Source organism: Leptosomus discolor, chromosome 2 (genome assembly GCF_034619465.1).
Source record: "Leptosomus discolor isolate bLepDis1 chromosome 2, bLepDis1.hap2, whole genome shotgun sequence".
NCBI classification, from domain to species: Eukaryota; Metazoa; Chordata; class Aves; order Leptosomiformes; family Leptosomidae; genus Leptosomus; species Leptosomus discolor.
In genome coordinates this window covers 80,599,433-80,620,987 of record NC_141392.1, presented here as the reverse complement: position 1 = coordinate 80,620,987, position 21,555 = coordinate 80,599,433, and the positions used below count along the sequence as shown (strand labels likewise).

Genomic DNA, 21,555 nt, shown 5'->3' with positions numbered 1-21,555 from the left:
CCATTGAAATCCTTATTGTGCAGTGCATTCTAAATAAAGTTGTTTCTCCATGAGCAGGTTAGGCTGGAGAGGGAGGAGATTTGACTAGGCTGTCCTGTTCATTGTACCTCCAGTATCTACTTCTTCAGGCTGTTAGATGGAAGAAACAGAGCTATTGCTCTTACCCTCCTAGTGGTGCTATGTCATCTCTGTTCCTCAGAAAGCTGACGAGAAACAGTCTGAATATATTGAGAGTTGAAAAAAAGAAACTAAAAACCCCCCAAAAAACAAACCCCAAAACCTGACTTTTCATCCTGTGTTCTATCATGGCATTACTGGTGTGTAAGAAATAAAGTACATTTTATAAGGGCCAACGGAAATTTCAGTCCTTCTGGAACATGTCCTGCCTCGTGTACTTACATTCCTTCCGCCAAATGGGAACGTAACATTCTCATTATGTTCTAAACTGTCACAAGGACAGGTACTATAAATACAAGCTCAGTGAGAGAATCTTATTGCAGTATGACATGAGCATGTTAACACTTTGTTAAACCAGTGACCACAGTCAGTCTGAACTAGGTTTATTTCAGAAGATACTATGGTCTGAGATGGCTGTGTAGCTAACAGAAATTCAGTCTGTAACAAATGATGTTGTATGATGAAATAAGTTTCAGAATGGATTAAAGACTCCATGTGAATAGCTTTTAACATGTTCACACATTTTCAAGGACTTTGTTAAAAAAAAAGAAGTGGAAAGTGTTCTTTCACTTTTATGCGTTTATCTGGATACTTTTGTCATGGTCACCTAGGAAACAAATGCAGATACATATGTGAATGTTTGCATTCAGTTTCATTTAATTTTTGATGCAGCCAATGAAGTCATACTTGAAAAGAATTTAAGCCTTATTTTAATTAATGCAAAAAATTTTTCACAATACATTAACGACCATCAGACACCAAGCAAAACCCTCCAAACTAGAGATAGGAAGACACAGGTAATCTTGAAGAGAATAATGTGCTGCATGTGAAAAATATAAGCTATCCTGCTTAATGTAGTAGTACTTATTCAGATAACATGCAGGTAAAGACAGTGTAAGAACTAAAAAGTAGGAAAGTATATGCATACTCTACTAATCAGTGGGAAAATCTTGTCTCATGTGATGCAGTATTTCGAGTGAACTGTACAGTGGCCTCCGCTGAAATTTTTAGCAAGTCAATTCAGTTTAACACAGAATTGACTAGAGAATCAGAATACTACATTTCAAGATATGTTTTTTTTTTTACTTCAGTTTTGTTTTGCATGGTACATTTTATTTGTTAAAGAACTGTTGTTTGGGTGTTTTTTTAAAAAAATAATTTTAGCAAACTACTTCTCTTTGCATAAAAATCTAGATATATTTAATTCATGTTGTATTTATAACGTGATGCTAATTACAATAGTGACTGGTAAATGCAGATTCAGACCTCCACCTTGTGACTGGACAGGGCCAGTCAAGTGAGCTATAGAATATGACACTACCGCATTTTCTTCCTCATTTGCTTTGTTTTTGATGGAGAAATATATTTTGACAACATCTTTCCTGAATAAATATTTAAAATTTTTATTGTGAAAAATCCAGTCTTGTTGGATTGTCTAGAGATTTTCAAGTTGTGTTATAGAAGAGTTGTATCTGACTTTAATTCTGAGACAAATTTGGGAGTTTTATTCCTTCTTTGAAACAAATAGAAGCTTTCACCCCAACCCCCAAAAACACCCCCCCCCTTTCCTTTTCCTTCTTTCAGAGTTAAAGGGAGATTAATTTGCTTTTACTGAACATGACTTGAATAAATAAAGTCAAGTTCAAAGACAAAATACAGATCACTGTAAACAAGTATGTATCATACTTGCAAGGAGGTCATCTTTAATAATATCTTACACTTACCATAAAAGCATTTTGCAAATGGTTAAGCAGTCTAATCCTCATAAAGTTAATTCTTGTATCATTAGGGAGATAGTTTAAATGGCTAACTAATTTTCTTTTTTTAAACTTGTTTGGACCTTTGAAGACTTTTCTGTGGAAAAAGTTCCCCACAGTCACTCAAAAAAATTGGCAGGGTAAAGATGGCAATTACGAGATCTTGTGTGTCACAGAATTGTAAATACAGGAATCTTCTGATATAGGGAGAATAAACTACTAATATTGCAAATTACACATTCTTGTCTGGGATCCACATTGGATTAAATACTAAAGAATAAAACCTAAATTTATTAAGCTTCTCTTTTCTATTGCCTTATTTCATATGTCACTCAATGAACAAAATTTCTTGGTGTTTTCAAGTACTTCACAGAATACCTTTTAAGTAGACCATATTTCTTCATTGACTTCTATTAGTAATAAATTTAATTAAGGGGAAAAACAATCACATTAGTTTAATTTAACATTTAATTGAAAACCTGAGGGGTTTTTCCTGCTTTCAACTTGTTTTTAACCATCCGTATTTGAGTAATTGAAAGTTCTTCCAGATCATGCCTATGTAACAGTTTCATTTTTTAAATTGTAAATTACAGAGGACTACAATTTGTTATAGTAAAAGCTGAAATATGGTATTTTCTGTTTAAGTGTACCATTTCTGATATAGCTCATGAAGAAACAGAGGCAGCCTAGAAATCTGTCATCTTAAATTAATGATAAACTTGATTGTGTGATAAAAATAATGTTTTCTAAAAAAAACCCACATGTTTTTGCAATTTAGAGGTAATTCTGGAGCACTGAGATATTGCACCAGAGTACAGTGGTTTATTGGTACATGAAATCCTCATATCATTTGATGGAGGTAAATGGAAATGTAGTACGAAAACACTGCTGGGCAAATAAGGTGCACACACAAGTCATGATTCGATGGTCATTGAAGGTGGAATCTGCAAATTTTTTTAACGCTTAATAGTTAATTAGGCACAGGTATTCTAAAAGCAGTTAGCACATTTGTTGAGTCAGATATCAAATGGCATTAATGAGCTGTTATGTACCATAAGCTTGAAGACGGTTATGAAGGCCATGATTCCTCTGTTAGGCTTGCTTGGATTTTATCTGTATGTCAGAGTGTGAGCCCTTTCTCTCACTTGTTTGGGAAGGTCTTAAGATACAGACCTAGACCTCAGGTTGCAGCTGTAGTGCATGAACAGCCCATTTGTTTTCAGGATTTTCATCTGATTCTTGTGTAAACCACCAGCCATGCTGAAGGTCACTAACAATCATACCTTTTCTATGTCGTAAGAAGGACAGAAAAACTTGGCAGAGAAGCAGTTTGCCAGTTCTGTTATGTGGGTAAGATTTCTTCTTGGCTGAGATCCAGGTTATAGAGTTTTTCTTATGCATCAGCTTCACCCATATAGGTTAGAAACCAGTAAAAACCCCTACCCGGCCAACATCCTGCCCCAGCTCCAGGCCCCCAAACCTCAAACCTTCCCTACAATACTGATTAACCAGGGCAAGCATGTGACAAAAAACATAGCATGTATCTACCAGGGCTTGTCATGTGCCTTGGACATCTTTGGGTGTGGTTGGAGACAAAGAAGAAAAAGACCACCTTTTACCCTGAGTAGGCCCAGGGAGAAATAACAGACTCTTTCTCTAATAACAGAGGGGACTCTTGCTACCTTCTTTATACTGAGTTCAGCTCCACCAGAGCCCTTTCACAGTGAGATTAGAATACTTGCATGCAATTTGTTACACAGTATTTAGCAAGTAATTTAGCAAGACTCAAAAGTGATTGTACAGAAACATACGTAAAAGAGGCAAACACAACACCCACAGTAAGACACGAGGTAAAGGAATGACAGAACGGTATTGAGAAGAAATATGTCGTATCCAATTGAGTTTGGGATACAAATCAAACAGAGGTTTGTACTTTCTCTCTATTTGAGTGAAATCACCTCTCTGAATAAACTGTTGCCTGAATGCTAAAAGCTTTCTTGTTACTTGACAGAGTCAACTGAAAAACACACTTGTGGTCATAGACATCTGTCACCTGACATCTTAATCACTTTTCTCAATCTCATTCTGTTTCAATTTGATGAAAAATTTTTGTAGTTTCTGTAGTTGCAGTAATTTTTTTTCTTTTGTAGTTGTAGAAATACAAATGACAGTACCATGAGCTGTATTTTAAATGAGTTTATTTGTATCCAAGGAAGTCGTCATGAACACTAAGTAGTATTGTGAGTCCAAAAAACCCCCACAACCCACGGTTCATAAACCGTAGCAAGATTATTTGTGATGTGCAACATAATTCTTAAAAGGTTTATGCAAGTAAACTAAAACAGTACTAATCTCATTTTTCAATAACATTATTTTCTTGTGTTATGTGTGCTTCAGTAAATGGAAACATTGTAGCTGTTTCCTATCTGAAATTCAAGAACCATTGCTTCTCCTGAATTTCTGCCTCATCTTCCTTCCAGGCTGCTAAATCTCAGTTTAGATAAACTAAAGAATCCGAAAAGTTGAATTAGGCACATTTTCTCCCTGGTGCCGGCACAGGCTCTTGCTGAAACCTGCAGTGCTTCCTGTACCACAAAGCACAGTTACAAAAGCGTGATTTAAGGAAGAGAAAGTAGTATGAACAAAGGGCAGTGAGACGTAAAGCTTAGCGAGCCTAATGAACAAGGGTGGAGAGGTAGGCCAACAACTGTTAATTCCTACTGTCGCTCAGGAAAGGTAAAGTAACCAACCAAGAGAAGAGCTCAATGTGCAAATTCAACTATATATTTTATATCTTTTCCTGAGTTCTGTGCTGTTTATTTCTCTTGTAGCAAAATCGATGATTTCACACGGTGAGATGAGTGCAATATTGAATGACTAAACGAATATATTTTTGAGTATATTTTTCTATCTATCTTTATTCAGTACAAACAATTAAGCCTACATTTATTTTTAATCATCCTATACAAGGTGGATTGTGAAATCTCATCCTATGTAAATCAAGGGTTTATCTTGTAGCATCTAAAAATCACATAGAGCACTCAACTCCTAGCCAATGATTAGTTTATACTGTGTGCATTTAAAAGAAGCACATTCTGATTTAGATTTATTTCTGGTGAAGCAATATTCATCAGTCAAATAAGAAGAATATTATCAGAATTTAAATTACTTCTAAAACTGCAATGGATTTTTTTTAATGCTTCCACTGGAGTTGGCTGTCTTGTCATCCTACAGATTTCCAGCTCAGTGGCTTATAGAATTTGACAGAAAGCCATGTTGCTCTGCATCTGGCGCAAAGTCCATTTGATTCCTGCTGATGAGTCTTATCAGTTCCATGTCCAAGTTTATATCTAATTAATCAGTTAATGCTGTTTTTGAACTTCTAGTTGCTTCTTCACAGGCTGCTTTTGCTAAAGTCTCACAGCAATTTCAATTTCCCTTCATTGCTGCAAGGACTACAGTTTTAGAAGTAAACCTGATCAAGAAAAAAAAAAAGATTTCATTTCTGAGCCAAAATTAATGTGTTATACTTGTTGTGTAGTTTATTTAAAAAACTATTGTCTAGACTCCAAATACTACCAAGTTCTGCTTCTAGAATATTAAGCTTTGTATGACGCTTACTCAGCATGTCATTCCAACTTTTTGGTGTTATGCTGCCTCCTTGTCAAATATCCGTTTGCCTTAAAAGCACTTTAATGCCTTGAAGATAATGAACAATTTGGCAGCAAAAATATTTTCTGACTGATTTGGAGCCCCTGCATAAACTACTTGGCATCATTATACTGGCTATTTTAAAATTAGGATTTATTTCTGTTTGAATTTTGAAATCTCTCCTTGGGAGAGTCATTTAAATGTAAACGCATATTTTCCTCTTTAACAGTAGCTTATGGGATGTAATGGTAGAACATTTTTGCATTTTTATGTTTAGTTTTATTGTAAAGAGCCTTGGGATGCATTTGCATGAAAGGCACTATATAAGCTCATTTTGTATTGCATTGTATTGTATTGTGACAAGTGCAATAATCTCCAGGTTTCCTATCCATTAAAGAACTAATTTCACAGCTCACTAATTATGTGAATGAGAAGGGGAAATAGGTCCTTTTTCTCTAAGGTATGCTGAGCAGATGGCATAGCATTCATTTCCACCAGCTGAATCTAAGGTCCTCTCTTGCTCTTGGTTCCAAGTCTTGCCTCTGTTTAACAACTAGAACAGGAGAGAGATGTCAGTTTCTTGTACAGCACGACAGTATGCACTGAAAGGCTGTCTCTGTCCTTTACTAATACAACATTAGTTAGCACATACAAGGTATAAACAGCCTGTTTATTTAGGATGGGACATGAAAACCATTGAAATGAATGTGCATTATAATGCAATTCTAATTTGCCTCTGATTTATAGAAGATACTGGTTAGATCTGTCCTAGGGATTTAAACTGATACTCATAAAAAAGTTATTAATTAATCAATTGAGTACCTTTGGGACTGTATCTAGTCTGTAATTTCCAAACAGAAAAATATTTGCTTAGCCTGTGCACTTTCCTTCATAGCTAAGGTCTTGCTACCTTGCTAATGTTTTGGTTTTTTCCTTTTGCCTTGCTCCTGGAAATAACTGACTTGAATCAAACATGCATACAGTGATTTATATAGCCCCCTAATTCATGGCTTTTTTTAAAAAATCTGAGTCGTCAGGGAGACCAGTGCTCTCCTGTGATCCTGAAAAGTCAGTGTTTGGGCCCTTCTTTCAGCATTAAAAAGAGAAAAGATGAGACTGAAGGTCCTGACACATCTTGTGTAGAACTTGACAGTAAGGCTGCATTTTACAGTGCTACACAAGCAATCAGATCATTTTCTCCTTTTGACACAATGAGCAGTTCATTATATTTTTTTCCCTTTTCTTACTGCTGGGTTGTCACATGGTTTTGTTTTGTGTTCATGGTTCTGATTTCATTCTAATTTCAGACGGATGCAGCACTAATGTATGATGCAGTTCATGTGGTGTCAGTGGCTGTCCAACAGTTCCCACAGATGACTGTCAGTTCACTACAGTGTAATCGCCACAAACCGTGGCGATTTGGGACCCGCTTTATGAGTCTCATTAAGGAGGTAAGTCACTAATATTGTGTCCTGCTTCACAGATTTCCTTTTTCCCGACTCTCATTTTCTTTTGTTTCCACTTTACTTGAATTCTGCCTTTTTTTTTTTTTTTCAGTAGATGGGAGTCTCTCAGCTTGTTATATATAAAGAGTTTAACAGGCAAGGCAGCATTTTTATTTGAAAGCAGGTTTTTCTGAGGTTGGAGAAAAGAAAGATAAAAGGATGAAATAACTGCATTCTAAATAAAATTTTTATTTGTAGATATTTGGAGGGGTGGTGGGTGGTTGTGGTTGGAACATTTATGGCATAAAACCCCAAACTCCTGGAACCCCAAACCATATACTCACTATGAAAAATTCAGCAACTAAATACTGGCATAAGTTCAAAGTGGCCAAGAACGAAGTTTACTCTCTGATATAAATTTTTTTTTTTTTTTTTTTTTCTATGGCAAATTAATATATGTGGCCCTGGTCTCCTAGTATGCTGTTTCGATACTGATAGATAGTGATTTAAAGTAAAGCTAGGTGAATACTGTAGAATATTCAGGTCTCTTGTACTGTAACTAACTCCTATTAACATATTTCTCAGTCTAGATATGCAAAATACTATGATAAAGAGAAATATTTTCAATGGAATTTAATCCTATTTTTAATATTGGTTCCTTTTGGGATGATAATTTTTTTTTACGCATTCTCTCCTCTACTTTAGTATAGTTTTAGAACTAGGTAGACTTTAATTTATAAAACAATGAGGATATCACACTTTATTAAAAGCAAGGTGTCAGCTCTGGAAGACTGGCTCAGTGACCTCAATTTTTGCTGTCTCAGGGTTGTTTCAGGGGACTCAGCATCTTGCAAAAGTAAGCCTTTATTTAAATGAAATTTCCTGACAGAATAATGAAATCTAGCACTAATGAAAGAGATTGAGGCTTGGGGGGAAGGGGAGCATGTAGGGAAGCAGAAAGGGAAATGCATGCATGAATGATGGAGGAATGAAAACAAAAGAGCCTTTTATCCCATTTAGTAAGATGAGTCTGCTGGCTAACATGGAAAGTTGTTTAAAAACATGGTTTGTGAAGACTGGAGAAAGGTTGATTTAATTAGCAAAAATTGAATATGAAATCTTTTTTAAAAAATCAGTCACAAGGTAAATTACTTAGATAAAATGAGTAATTAATATTCCCATTTTGGCAGAAGTAAAATTTGTTCCTTTTTGGGCAAAAAAAGGGAAAAGCTATTTATTTATAGAAATTGTTTTTTCTTTCTCCATAGGCCCACTGGGAAGGCCTCACAGGCAGGATAACTTTCAACAAAACCAATGGCTTAAGGACAGATTTTGATTTAGATGTTATCAGCCTCAAGGAAGAAGGTCTTGAAAAGGTGTGTAAGACATTTACCTCCAAAGTGATGAGAAACAAAACAAATACCCACCCCCTAAAAACAGTAGCATTTTCAATAACTTTTCATGTGTTACATAAAACAATATAACTGTTCTTAACTTGATACCTGGTTTCAAAATCTTTTAGTAAAAGCTGTTATCTTGACCTCTGTCAGTGGCCTCTTAACTGTGTGCTTCTAGCCATGTTCTTAGGTTCAAGAGGACTGGGGAAGAGTGAGTAGCTGGACCTGGAGTCATGCATTAATATACTTTGTCTTCACTCTATATTGAGTTTAGTTTTAATTGTGGTTCCAATCCCATTGCCTATCCTCATGTGTGAACCTGTGGGTATGTGTATTTGTATTTTCTTTATATTTTACTAATTCGGGAGAGTTACCTCAAACAGAATGAAATAAGATAGTTTCATTTTGGTAATTTTATGTGTTTAAGAGGGAACTTTGATTCCTTTCTTGGAATACAAAGATTCTATCTGTATGGGGTACTAAAAATTAAGAACAGGTAGCTTGATGGGTTTGTCTGTCTTCTGACATGAATTTTTCTTGTTCAGAGATGGAGTGAAAGATGAAAGGGTTAAGAAACACCCTTTCTGCATAGCCTAATATTGTCTGTATTTGAACTAAAGGCCATGGGAAGCGTGTACAGATATTTGGTCTGCCTACATGTCATCAGGGTGATCTAAAATGAGATCACCTTCTCTCTCTTCTCCAGCCACCCTGCCATGGAGAGGCAATGCAGGAAACTGCAGTGTCTCACATTGTTATCAGCAGACAAAGGTTTTGCAATCTGTATCTGCCTTATAATTTGTATTTAGCTGTGGTGTTCAGTGTTCAGTAAGCACTATGTTCCCGTTCATCTTCAGGTAAAGTTTTATCAGCTATTGTCCCAAGGTGAATTGTGGCCACAAATAAAAAGAGAAAATAAGGAAGGCACTATGCTGCAGAGTTGCATTTCCTTTCTTCTATAAATCATTGAATGGAGAAGCTAGCATAAACAACATATTTCTGCAAAACTTTTTCCCCCGGTACTAGTTTTGGAATATTAATGTTCTTTTAGTAGGAAGATTTTAAAAAAAGCCATGAGCTTGATTTGAAATGCTTACATAGGTAATAGCATTTTTTAAAATATCCAACAACAAACCTGTGATTAAAGGACTAATCTTTATTTTAAAACATTCAGCAATGCACTGATAATAAAGAGTCTTCCTATAAAGTATTCCATGAAGGGAGCTCTAGAAAATTAAGGGGGGTGTGTGGTGAAGATATATATAATGATAAGATTTGAAAAGCAAGTGAACTTTGTGTATGAGTAGAATAGGTGCAATGCAACCTGTATTCCTTACTGGAAACAGAAATGGAAGAATTGATGGCATGGGAATAGTTAAATAGTCAGCGGCTGAAAAGTCTGCATGTAGGTGGTAACTGTTGAAAATAAGGAAAGGAAGTCTCTGTAATCTAGGATGGCTTTAAGAACATTGGTGGCATTTGAGAAGCACCAGGCAACATGGGTTTTCTGGAAAATAAAATCTCAGTTGACAATATATTAGGAGATATGTGCCCTGCTGAAAATATAGAAATAAACCAAAAAGGTCTGCAGAGTTTAGAAATATGGGAAGAAAATAAAATTCATCAGGAAATACACTACTCTAAAACACATAATAGAAAAAAGAAACTTGGGAAACAGTAATAATGACCGATACATAATAAGCAGTGACAGAAATAGTTGTAAATGGTACGGATATTTAAAAATAACCAATGCATGCTTGAGCTGTATATACAGAAGTTCACAGAAAAGGAAGATACTTTTATTGCCTTCATGGCTCATTTTGGCCATGTGATATAGGGATGTGGTAATATCAGTTTTTCACCAAAATGTGCTGACAATCTTTGGAAACAGCAGTAATAATTGGTTACCATGTATTAGAAAAGTTTAGAAGTTAGGAAAGTGTTAGCAAAGAATCGTGAGGAATGCTACACAGATTCAAAGATACATATGAGCAAAAGCCAAGCAGTTTCTGTAGTGTGTAGTGATTTGAGATTAGGAAAAGGAAAATTAAGGTGTATGCACATTAGATTGAATTGCTTAGTAAATATTTGGAATGAATAGGGTATTTTACTGAGAAAGAGAAACCAATGTTGACAAATAAATGTTTTTCTTTAAAGAAAACTTGATTGTTCTGAAAGAATACAAACCCTATTCTTCTTGAGTCCAAGGTAAGTCATTAAACTCTAGAGCAGGACACTTCCTAGTAGAGATGGTGTTTCAGCAAGGCCTTTTATTTAAAAAAAACTGGCTCAAAGTTGTTTTTTTTCCCCACGAGATTGTCTTCTCTTAAGGCTATAATGAATCCCGCTCCCTTCTCTTAGACCTCTGCCTCCCTCCCTTCACATGTGCACTCCATCTCTATACATCACACTGTTTCCCTTCTGCTTTATGCTACTCTCTCCTTCTCTCCCTTCCCTCTTCCCCCCTCTCCCTTTCTTCCCTCTCTCCCTTCCCTCCTCCCTGTCTGTTTCCCTTTCCATCTAATCCCTGTCCCTCTTCATCTCTTTGCTCTTCTATCCTCTTTATTTTCTTTGTTAAGGAGCCTTTCCTTGTCTTTGTCCTTGTCTTGTATATTCCAAATGTTCTTCCCAACCACCGTCTTGTCAAGCCTTTCTGGCTATGTAGATAGAGTTCCTAAACAGTTTTTATTTATTTATTTATTCATTAATTCATTTTGTGGGATGAGAGAAGATGGGGAGATGGGAATTATATGTGCCATATTATATGTGTTGTCTTTCCATACTGTAAATAGCCATTATTTCATCGAACCTCTTTCCAAATATGGGGGAACAATTCCTTATGTGAACAACAGTTCAACCCAACAATTTCAGTTGTAATCTATAATGCTTTTGTGACAGAATGAAAGAAGATGTGACAGAATGGGGAGAAAAATATTCATGGAGGGAAGAGAAAAGAGTTATTCTGAAACATTTCTAGAAGACCTATTTCTTTTTGAGATTTTAATAAAAAAAGTCCTAGATAGATTGCCTGGTTAGTATAATGGGAAATGATCTAAGTCATGTCTTTTAAGTGCAATCACTGCTGAAGTCAGTGCCAACAAAAAAATTGCTCATTGGTTTAAGAAAGATGTCATGTGTGATCTCAGATTTTACACAAGATACCTGTTCCTGAAACACTTGAATGAGAGGTGATAATCAAGCATCAATCAATAAGAAGTATGTGTTTCCAAATCAAATTCATGTCTGACAAAAATGATAGCTTCTTTTAAGATGAAAATGACAAAATTAATAGATGATTGGAGTGCTGCTAATGTAATGTACAACAAAATTTGCTGACTGTCACTCTGGACACACTGAACCTATTTATGGTTAAGCACAGTGAAAATCGCTAACTGTGGCAATCCAGTACAACAAGCAAATTATCATTTAGTTTACAATCAATCAGTATGTCATTGAAGCTGCCATCATGAGGAAAATTATTTTGTACTTCAGGGAGATAACAAATACCTGAATTTAATACCACTTTTGATATAAAAAAAATGTCACTGAAGAAGAATCGCCTTTCTTGAATAGAGATGCTAACAACTGACTTGAAATCTTGCTCGAGAACCTACACACAGGATGAGTATAAATGACACAAAATGAGTTATAATTCATTGCCCATCATATCAATGTAAGATCTTGTTCTAGTTAGTGTCTTTATTGATGATCTGGGAAAAAACCAGTAAGTGGCATAAACAGAGGGTTTTGTAAAAGTTAAAGAAAAAAAGAAAGTGAAATAACAGATCTATGGAAGCTGGAACTATTGCTGTTAATATGATATTTGGCAAAGAAAGCAAGCATATTAATTTTTCTAAAGAAAGAAAAATAAATGAAGCAATTCACATCCAGGAAATACATGTTTAGGAAGAAATAACATTACTCACACTGAGGTGTAAATCATGATGTGATCACTACTATTAATAAATATCCTACAAAATATAATAAAGAAAAGATAGTAAACTGTAGACACATTTGTCAATTCTTTGGGGGTTGAATATGGCTCTGATTTTGTCTGCATAGTTAGGCAGTTGGTACCACTGCAGAAGGGTAATGATCCTTCCTAATACAATGCTTGTGGCACTTGACTGTGAGTAGTATGCACGGCTTTGATTGACTCAGAGACAAAAAGAATGTTAGTTTTCTTAGGAGAGTTTTGAAGGAGGTTCAAAAAGGAGAATACTTGAAAGGATACTTGCTTATTCATAAAGATAAATTTCTGTTTCTCAAACATGTTGAAGTAAGGAAGCTACTTAAATCTATTGAAGTTTTGTGAATAACATCTCATGAGACTGATGCTCCATAAACTAGAGTATGTGTAAACTCAGCAAATTTTAAGTTTCGGGAGGGTACAATGTTTCTTTTTTGGGAGGTGGGGAATTATTGTACTGGCTTCAGCTGGAATAGAGTTAAATTTCTTCATAGCATCTTCTATGGGGCTGCATTTTGAATTTGTACTGGAAATAGTTTGATAACACACTGATATTTTAGTTATTACTGAGTAGTGCATACACAGCATCGAGGCCTTTTTTTGCTCTTCACACTGCCCTGCCAGTGAGTTGGCTGGGGGTGCACAAGAGGTTGGGAGAGGAGACTGCTGGGACAGTTGATGCCAACTGACCAAAGGGATAATCCAGGCCATATGATGCTGTGCTCAGCAACAAAACTGTGGGGTGGAAGTTGGTGGGGGCTGCGTTTCTTGGGGAATGGCTGAGCATTGATCGGGTGGTGGGTCAGCGATTTTTTTCTCTTGCATCACTTGTTTTTCTTGGGTTTTATTTGCCTATCTCTTTTTTTTTTTTTTTTCCTCCTTACAATGTGAGGGTTTTTTGTTTTGTTTTGTTTTGTTTTTAAATTATTAAACTGTCTTTATCTCAGCCCATGAGTTTTCTGACTTTTACCCTTTCAATTGTCCCTGCCATCCATCTAGGACTGACTGAATGGTTGTGGGGTGCTTAACAACGGGCTGGGGTTAAATCGTGACAATTATATTGGATGGCTCTTGGTAAGGGTACTATCTTTGAAGAAAGTCTGGGTGTTACTAAGAGACTATAACTTTGATATTTATTTTCTTTTATAAATAACTTGGTGTATTATGATTGACATGATTAGAATCAGATCTTTACTACATGAAAAATTGCATTTTTATTTTAAAGAGGAAACATGCACTTTAGATATGCTGTAGGAGTAGGATCATGCTGTATCTTTGAAAATAAATAGGATGAGGCGGCTACCACTTCTTATAATGCAATTAAATTTATATAGCTATGTCTAAATATTCACCTATAAACTTTTTATTTGTTTGCAGGCTTAATTTGTAATACAGTGAAAAAAGACTGCAAAGTCTGAAAAAGTCTTTCAGGTTAAATTTATGTTTAACTTTATAGATCAGCTAAGAAATGGGTTATGTTAATAACCAATAACCTTGAAAAAAGGAGAATTTTACTAAGGTTTAAGAAGGTTTAAGACTTTATTCTGATACCAAATGTATTGCTAAATGTCACAAAACCCCAACTAATATTTCCAGAAGAGACTATAACTTTGAGTTAAAGTTCAATATAGCTTTCTTCTTCTCAAGTTCCTACTAGATTGCTGAGCAGACTATATAAATGAATTACTGTAATCAGCACTCTCTATTCTAGGTAAAGGTCCAAGAATGTATCATAATTATCTCTAATTATTCTAGTGTATAAATCTATCAAAGGTTTAAAAAATAATTTTATTGTACATATTAACTGTTGTAGTTTTCAGTATTCAAAATTTGAATTATTATTCACTCTGATCTAACAGGTCTGATATTTTTACTTAATTTTTATTATTTGGTAAGTACTTTTTTCCTGGAGTACTATTGCTTCACAAACTATGCCAATTGCATTTTTCTATGAAATTAAAGAAATATTTTTGGAAAGAAGCAAATAAGCACAATCGTACTTATCTTTCTGATTTTTTTTTTTTTTTTTGAAACTGAATGCACAAAATACTTCAACCCAAAAGAATCAAATAAATTTTGAATTTGGGTGAACATTAGCCAACCTTTTTTTTAGTATTTGCTAAATTCTGTCCTCTAGTAGTGACACGGATTATTTTTAAACACTTCTGGTGAGATTTAGGTTTGAAATTGTACTATTGAGCTGTTGAATTGTTAATATTGTGAAGATTATTTAAGAGTTTTAAGTGGCATAGAATTGATTGACTGTTTGGAAACCTCAGTGTAAAGGTGAATGGCAAAATAGGAATTTGCTGTTAATTTCCTCTTAGTAAGATGTCTGACAGTATCACAAAAATGTATTTTTCATCTGGCCTACAGGTTTAGGACTTGTTCCATACAGTTACATAAAGAAGTTACATTGCCTTGCCACCATTGTCTTAGATCAGATGATGTCACTGAATTAAAAGACTGCAAACTACTTCAGAATTTTTTCAGAAAAGTGTTTTATTAAAAAAAATCCCACAAACAACCCCCCCCCCAACTTAAAAGTAGAGAAATTGTGATTTATCAAAGCCACAGTAAAAGAATTAAAACTCCTGTCCAAACTTTCTGCAGGCCTGCAGTAACCCGATAGTTACCTAATAGTTAAATACATGGAAGCTTGGATGCAAGTTTTTAATCACTCAGCTGTAGTCGGGAAACTGTATTCCATGTGCTTGAGGAGCACTCCGATTGCCACGTTACAGAATATTCTATGATATTCAATGATAAGTCTTTTAGGAGCTCTTGTTGGAATTGTTTGAACTTGAATAAGCTGATTCTTGACTGAGATAATTCTTTGTATCATAGAAGTTCCTTGTCTCACTGCAGAGCACAATGTTAGCTTCATGGGATCTCCTGGTTTGGGTCCTGTTCTCTGCATGATAAGTGTTAACATGTTCAAATTGGCATTCTCACTCCAGAATAGTGTAGCCATTTAGGGGACTTGGATGGAAGAATAGGGGACTGAGGGCTTGACAGCCTCCCTGTGACTGTATTTAGTGTGTGAACATTCTAAGGCTTATATTAGAATATCAGTTTGTTCCACTTTTTAGGAAAACTTGAAAGTTTGTTGTGAATAAATGTAATGCAGTAGAAGTAAATTGTAAGTTTGAATTGCAGTTCTATGTAGTAGACTACCTTGACTTGCTTTTTCTACATTTTTGGCATTTAAACATTTCTAGTGAAAACACATTAGCAATTTTATTCTGTTCAAAAGGCTACTTTAAATTAAAACACTGTGTTTATGCAAATAGGAAAGAATGAATTTGCTTCACTGTTTATGCACAGTTTTCTCTAGAAAAAGCACCTTTGGGAATACATTTGCGTGATTTGGGAGCTATACATATCAGTAGTATATAAGAATCTGTGGTGTAAGTTGTTGAGTTCAAGCTCATTAATGATAATACAAAGAATGCCTTACGGACTTTTGTTCCATTTCTTTGATTTTTGATTCACAAAAATAGCAATGCAAGTACAATTAACCTCATTTAGAAAAATAATGAGATAATTTATCCAGACAGAGGATTCTTTTTAAAGTAATGCTGTTGATAGTTCTTCATAAGTCTGTATGGATGTAGTTAGATAAACCCCAAATTTGGTCAGTTAATAATTATTGATTTGCATAGGCTGTGTCTATGTTAAAGTAGGGGAGGAAGTATTTTAATTAGCAATGTGTTAGCTTTTGCCAAGATAAATTTGAATTATGAACTTGAACTTGAATAAAGTGTATGATTTCATGAATTTAGAATTTGAAATTGATCAAATAAGGTGATGGTCTTCCTTTAGAAATTTGTACTACTTGTATACCTGAAGTTGAATCTCATAGAGGAGATGAGTCCAGCTTCAATTATGTGAGGAAACAGCAGGGACAGGCTCAAATTCCAGTCTTTGTCACTCCTTGTTATTCCATTCTAGTTTGGTCTTTCTTTGAAGTAAAGCGAACACTATGATTGCAATAATTAACAGAACATTGCAACTAAATATTCTCAATCTTTTTACAGTTCCTTAATTGTGCCCAAACTGCCAGGCTGAACATTTTCTTTTCCCTAAAAAATTTCAAGTCACCAAATGAAAAAGTTTCAAAGGGTGAATGAAGAAAAGGTTTGGAAGTAAGGCTTAGTTTCAGTACTTTGAAATGATGTATTAGGTGATATTTTCTAATTATATTTCTGAGGCACCCATGTTCTCCTTTCTTCCCTTTATGATTCTTTCATCAGTTTACGAGCTATCAAATGGCCAAAATTCAAGAATCACAGCTGTTCAAAGGAGTCACTTCTTGGAACTTAGTGTTATGCAAAAAAGAGGGATAAAATACTGATTTCTGTATTACAGAATATCGTGGAAAAAGAGAGCGATTTTCTCTTTTTCTCTTTTGCATCATCTGCTGATTCATGTCCTGCTGTATTCTCGATTTCAGAAAGGAAACTCTTTATTTAACCCATACTGCATTGCATCCTGAGCTTACTTGGCAGCTGTACTGCACCAAATCACTTAAAAGTATATGAACAGTTTCTCAGAAATAGTTTGAAAGATTACAAAAAAATAATTGTGTGTGTTTATGTATACATCTTTATATATCTGCATATATATATATATTCACAATCAAACAGTTGTCCCAAAAGCGGGGTCAGGTACATGGTGTACAAAACACTAATATACCCAAAGTAAAGGTATTTTGTTTCAATGATGTGCATTAATGGCTGTTTGTCCCAAGACAGCATACCTGGCCTCAGAATTTTCCATAATTATACACTCAACTAATACATATTCATCGTTCTTCACTTCAGTGATGGGTTCTTTTTCCTCTCTTCTAATGCAAATTAGTGTGCAGTCTCTGTCTTCTTCTATTGTCCTTTTTGAGCAGGTGATAATCATTTGAGTAAGTCAATGACTTGGTGGTCATGATCTCCCCTTGCTGGAATTACCTTTTGCATCCTTCTCCTCTAATGTTGGCAGATGTTCATGGTTTGCTGACCAAACCACAATCCATCACTCTTTCTGACAGAGCCACATTGCTGAGTAGCTAGTTCCTAAATCTAGAAGTTACTGTTTCACCATATTGGGTCAGAACCATACAAAGGACTCTTAGCAGCTTCCTGGTTGCTTCAAACACATTTTACATTTCATTAATATGAATGATAACAAGATCTCACAGAATTTTTTAATTTCTGCCTAGATTTAGTTTCAAAATTTCTTTATTACAGAGATTGCTTAGTATTTGAGATTATATTTAAAATCCTATCTAAAACCAAAAAAAGAAATATTTGTGGGGTTTTTTTTTAGATAATAGAGTAATACAAACATTGTGATGTCTAAAACCAGACAGTTGTATTTACTATTTGCCCATTTTAGTTGTATAGTGATGAAATTGCAGATAAACTATGTAATCATAAGCCCCATTATTTATTACTCAGTATATGAGACTTTCCTTGACCTCAACCTTAAAACAGAACCCTGGATCTCCTTACTGAAATAAAAATACTATTGACTTTACTGGAATAAGAATTTCAAGGTATAAAATGTCAAAAGAGCTACATACTGAACATTTATCTGTAAATCAATTAAGTTATTACACTTAACCTACTTCCAGTCTTCTCCAGTACATTTTCCTGAAAATGTCTTTTTGCTCTGCTGTTCTCTCTGATCACAAAAAAGGGTAAATCCTTCTGTGGAGACAATGCTCTCTGCTCTGCAGATAAATTTCCACCTAACTGTTATTTTCAGATGTGGTTTATCTTGAAGAATTTAAATGGAAAATTAAATATTCAGAGTAGCTTTAGATATTCTGTGCATCATTTTTCCTCTTAATGTCACACTTCACAAAACACACTTCAAGGTATTGTGAATCATATTTAAACCAGCAGACTTTAAATGTAATGACAGAGAATAATGGAACAGGGTTTAATAATAAATATTAACAATCTTTTTTTTTCCCCTGTAGCAATCTGGTTTTCCTTACAGTGTTCTTTTCTAGATGCTGAAATGTAACTAGTGGACAATTGACACAGTAATTTACTGTTTTATAGGTTGGAACTTGGGATCCATTGAGTGGCCTTAACATGACAGAGAATCAGAAAGGAAAACCAGCAAACATCACAGATTCCCTGTCCAATCGCTCTTTAATTGTTACCACCATCTTGGTAAGCAATTGTATTTGCTTTTCCAGAAATACAGTTGAACAGGAAAGCTAATGGAATATGCTATACTAATTACAAGAGTAATGAACAGTCTGTAGTATACATTACAGTTATTTAGAAATTACTGTGTCATGAATGAGCTGCAGTTGTTAAGCTAGTCATGGATATTTACACTCATCTAAATTGTAAGTAAATTATCTCAAATTTAGAGTTATGTGTTGATTAGTAATCTCACTTTCTGTATTATTGACTAAAATGTTTGGTTCCTTCACAAAGCTGTTTAGTTCAGCACCATATGAGAGGACAAAAGGTGTTTGTTTAAAAAAGTGGTTTGGCTATTAGCCTGATAATTCTAGCCAGGCTAGAATTTTGTTTTGCTAATCTAATATCATGATATTACCTCTAAGGAAAGTAGGAAGTATTTAACATTTATTTTCTACATCGTTATTATTTAATTATAAAGTTGAAATTTTTAGTCATACAGAAATTTGAGTAATCATTTGAACTAGATCAGAAGAAACATTTTAAGTAACTTTTTCACTTCCATTGTTGACAAATTCACAATGATGAATGACATATTTTTTACCTATAATCACATACATTCAGTTATGTAAAAATAAATGTGCACTAATTTACACCCCACAATTTTGAAATAATTTTAATATCAACACAAATGAAAAACTTTCCAGAAATGTGTCTGTTGTGTTTGGCTGCTGCCACCATTACTGTGAATTTACAGATATAAAAATTAATTCACTTCCCAACAGTTTTCTTCTTTAATAAGAAGCTTTTACCTACCAACACATATTTTGACATTTCGAGCTAGGATGAATTTTCATAGGTACATAGATACAAATGCCAGTGTGCTTCTAACCTTTTATGTAACATAAGCCGTATAATTTCATTTGTTGTGTAATTTTTTTGGCTACTTATAAGCTTTTTTTTTTTTTTTTTTTGTTCGAAGATTTACAAATTATAGAAAATATTCTGAAATCCTTTGTTTCATTTATTCCACCAATTGAAAAATACTTACCTAATATATAATTGGAACAAGGCTGACTCAATTTCAGACATAAGTTCTTGTATGCTAAGACCAGCACAGTTTTACCACAACTTTCTCTTGTGCTGTTAATTGCTGTTTATAAACTTATCATCTCTTGGGTTTCTTTTTTATAAAATGTAAATGAACCTCTTATAGGTTCGTTTAAGTGATAATGAGTAATAAAAAATAAGTAATTTAACCTCTTAAAGTGATATGTTTTCTAGAGTATTAGTCTTTTTTTTTCTTCCCACTGCCCTTCTCCAGTTTTCAAATTTTGTTTATATAAGAACCACTCATTATCAAGTAATGTTTCTTAGTAATTCCAGTTGACCTCTTACTCCTGTTATGTTGTATCCAGACAGCCTGCCTAGGATTATTCTTAAAGCATTTTACTTGTATCTAGCTATGTTTCACATTTTTTCTAATTGCTTTACAGAATTACTCCATTCTAGAATACAGCCCTGTCTCTATTAGTGACCCATTCCCTTAATTACTCAGTATTCAACCAGCCTTTGTATCATCTGCACACTTCATTAGTGAGCATTGTATACTTGATTCCAGATCAGTGATTACAATACAAGGATCAAGCCCTGCAAGATTACGTAGGAAACACTCAATAACTCAGGGTGTTTCAAGTTTGTTTCTGTTTTAACATCTATCTATTGATGAAGTTTGAGTTCATATACTGTACATATCTCATCAATTTTTGTACTGTGATACTTACACTTGCATGATTTTGTTTGAAGTAATGATCTCAAGAAAAGGTAAGCTGCATAAATGTAAATAGCAGTGCTATCAGCGAGCACTGATTTTGGACTGGTAAAACTCACTAAAGTAGATTCCTGAGATTTGTGATAGCACCTGCTTTCTGTAATCAAGGATACCCTTTCTCTTAAGGAATAACTTTTTGTTAGTGGTGTTTTATAAGCCTCTGTCCTCTTTACACATATCTAAATAAAACAATAAATGAAAAAATATGAGGACTTTAAGTGGTGTTAAAGTTGCTCACTTGTAACTGCCTTTTATACTTCAGTTATTGTTCACTGAAAGTTTTGGTAATTGCAATAACTCTTTTCAGCTGTGAAGACATTATAAAATAATGTAATAATAATATACTCAGCATAACAAAATGAACGAAAAATTGTTCTGGTGCAGAAAACACACATACTAGCTTACTTTTGTAGCTCTGTCTTTTTGTGTTTAATAAATACATTTCTGTTGGACAGAAATACTACTGAATATTCATTTTGTAGCAATGCAAGGGGACAATATAAAATACTACAGCTCCTAGAAACATATTTTCTTCTTCATCACCTTTCTTTTCTCTCCTTTTTTCAGTCTGGAAAATAGTGTTTTTATAAAAAGGCAATTCTCATTTAAGCTGCTCATGTGATTTTTCTATGCTGTTTTTTCACTTAAACAGTTATCTACAATGGTCTATAGTATACTGCCAGCTCTGGAGTCTTGATCAGTTTTCTCTGTAGTTTGCTTTAGAACTCACTTTTAAAGATCCCAGTCTTTCTTTTATTTTTAATTCTGTCTTCTGAAATTCTGAACAATATCTTTTTCCTCCTTTATACTCTAATGATTAAAATCTTTACAACTGTAAGTATTCCCTGCTTTCTCAGTGGTGGCTGAGTCTACTGAATATGAAAATATATTGATAGGCAAAATAATAATAAATAAACTGCAATTCATAAATTAACCTGCTGCAAGTAAAGGTGGAACTATGTGGTCATTTTTGTCTTGAATTCTGCATAATGCATGTAATAGATAACTATCTGAAAGATTATTCCTTGGCTTATAAGCAATTCAGTAGCTTGATTCTGAAAACAGGTCAGGTTCGCAGGGCTTCATCACTTCTCAGAGGTCTGCTGGCATGTAGCTTTAGTGCAGAAGCATGTCTGGTTTACAAGTTCTGGTCCCATAGCAACCCAAAG

General features: G+C 34.4%; 1 protein-coding gene across 1 annotated transcript in view; it reads left to right on the top strand.

Moving 5' to 3' along the window:
• GRIK2 (glutamate ionotropic receptor kainate type subunit 2) overlaps window positions 1-21,555 on the top strand; it is a 432,872-nt gene that overhangs the window by 221,744 nt on the left and 189,573 nt on the right. Inside the window, exons 7-9 of the mRNA XM_086461343.1 lie at window positions 6,893-7,036; window positions 8,299-8,406; window positions 18,463-18,576. Of these exons, the coding sequence (XP_086317469.1) occupies window positions 6,893-7,036; window positions 8,299-8,406; window positions 18,463-18,576 (366 nt within the window). The remainder of the gene's footprint in view (window positions 1-6,892; window positions 7,037-8,298; window positions 8,407-18,462; window positions 18,577-21,555) is intronic.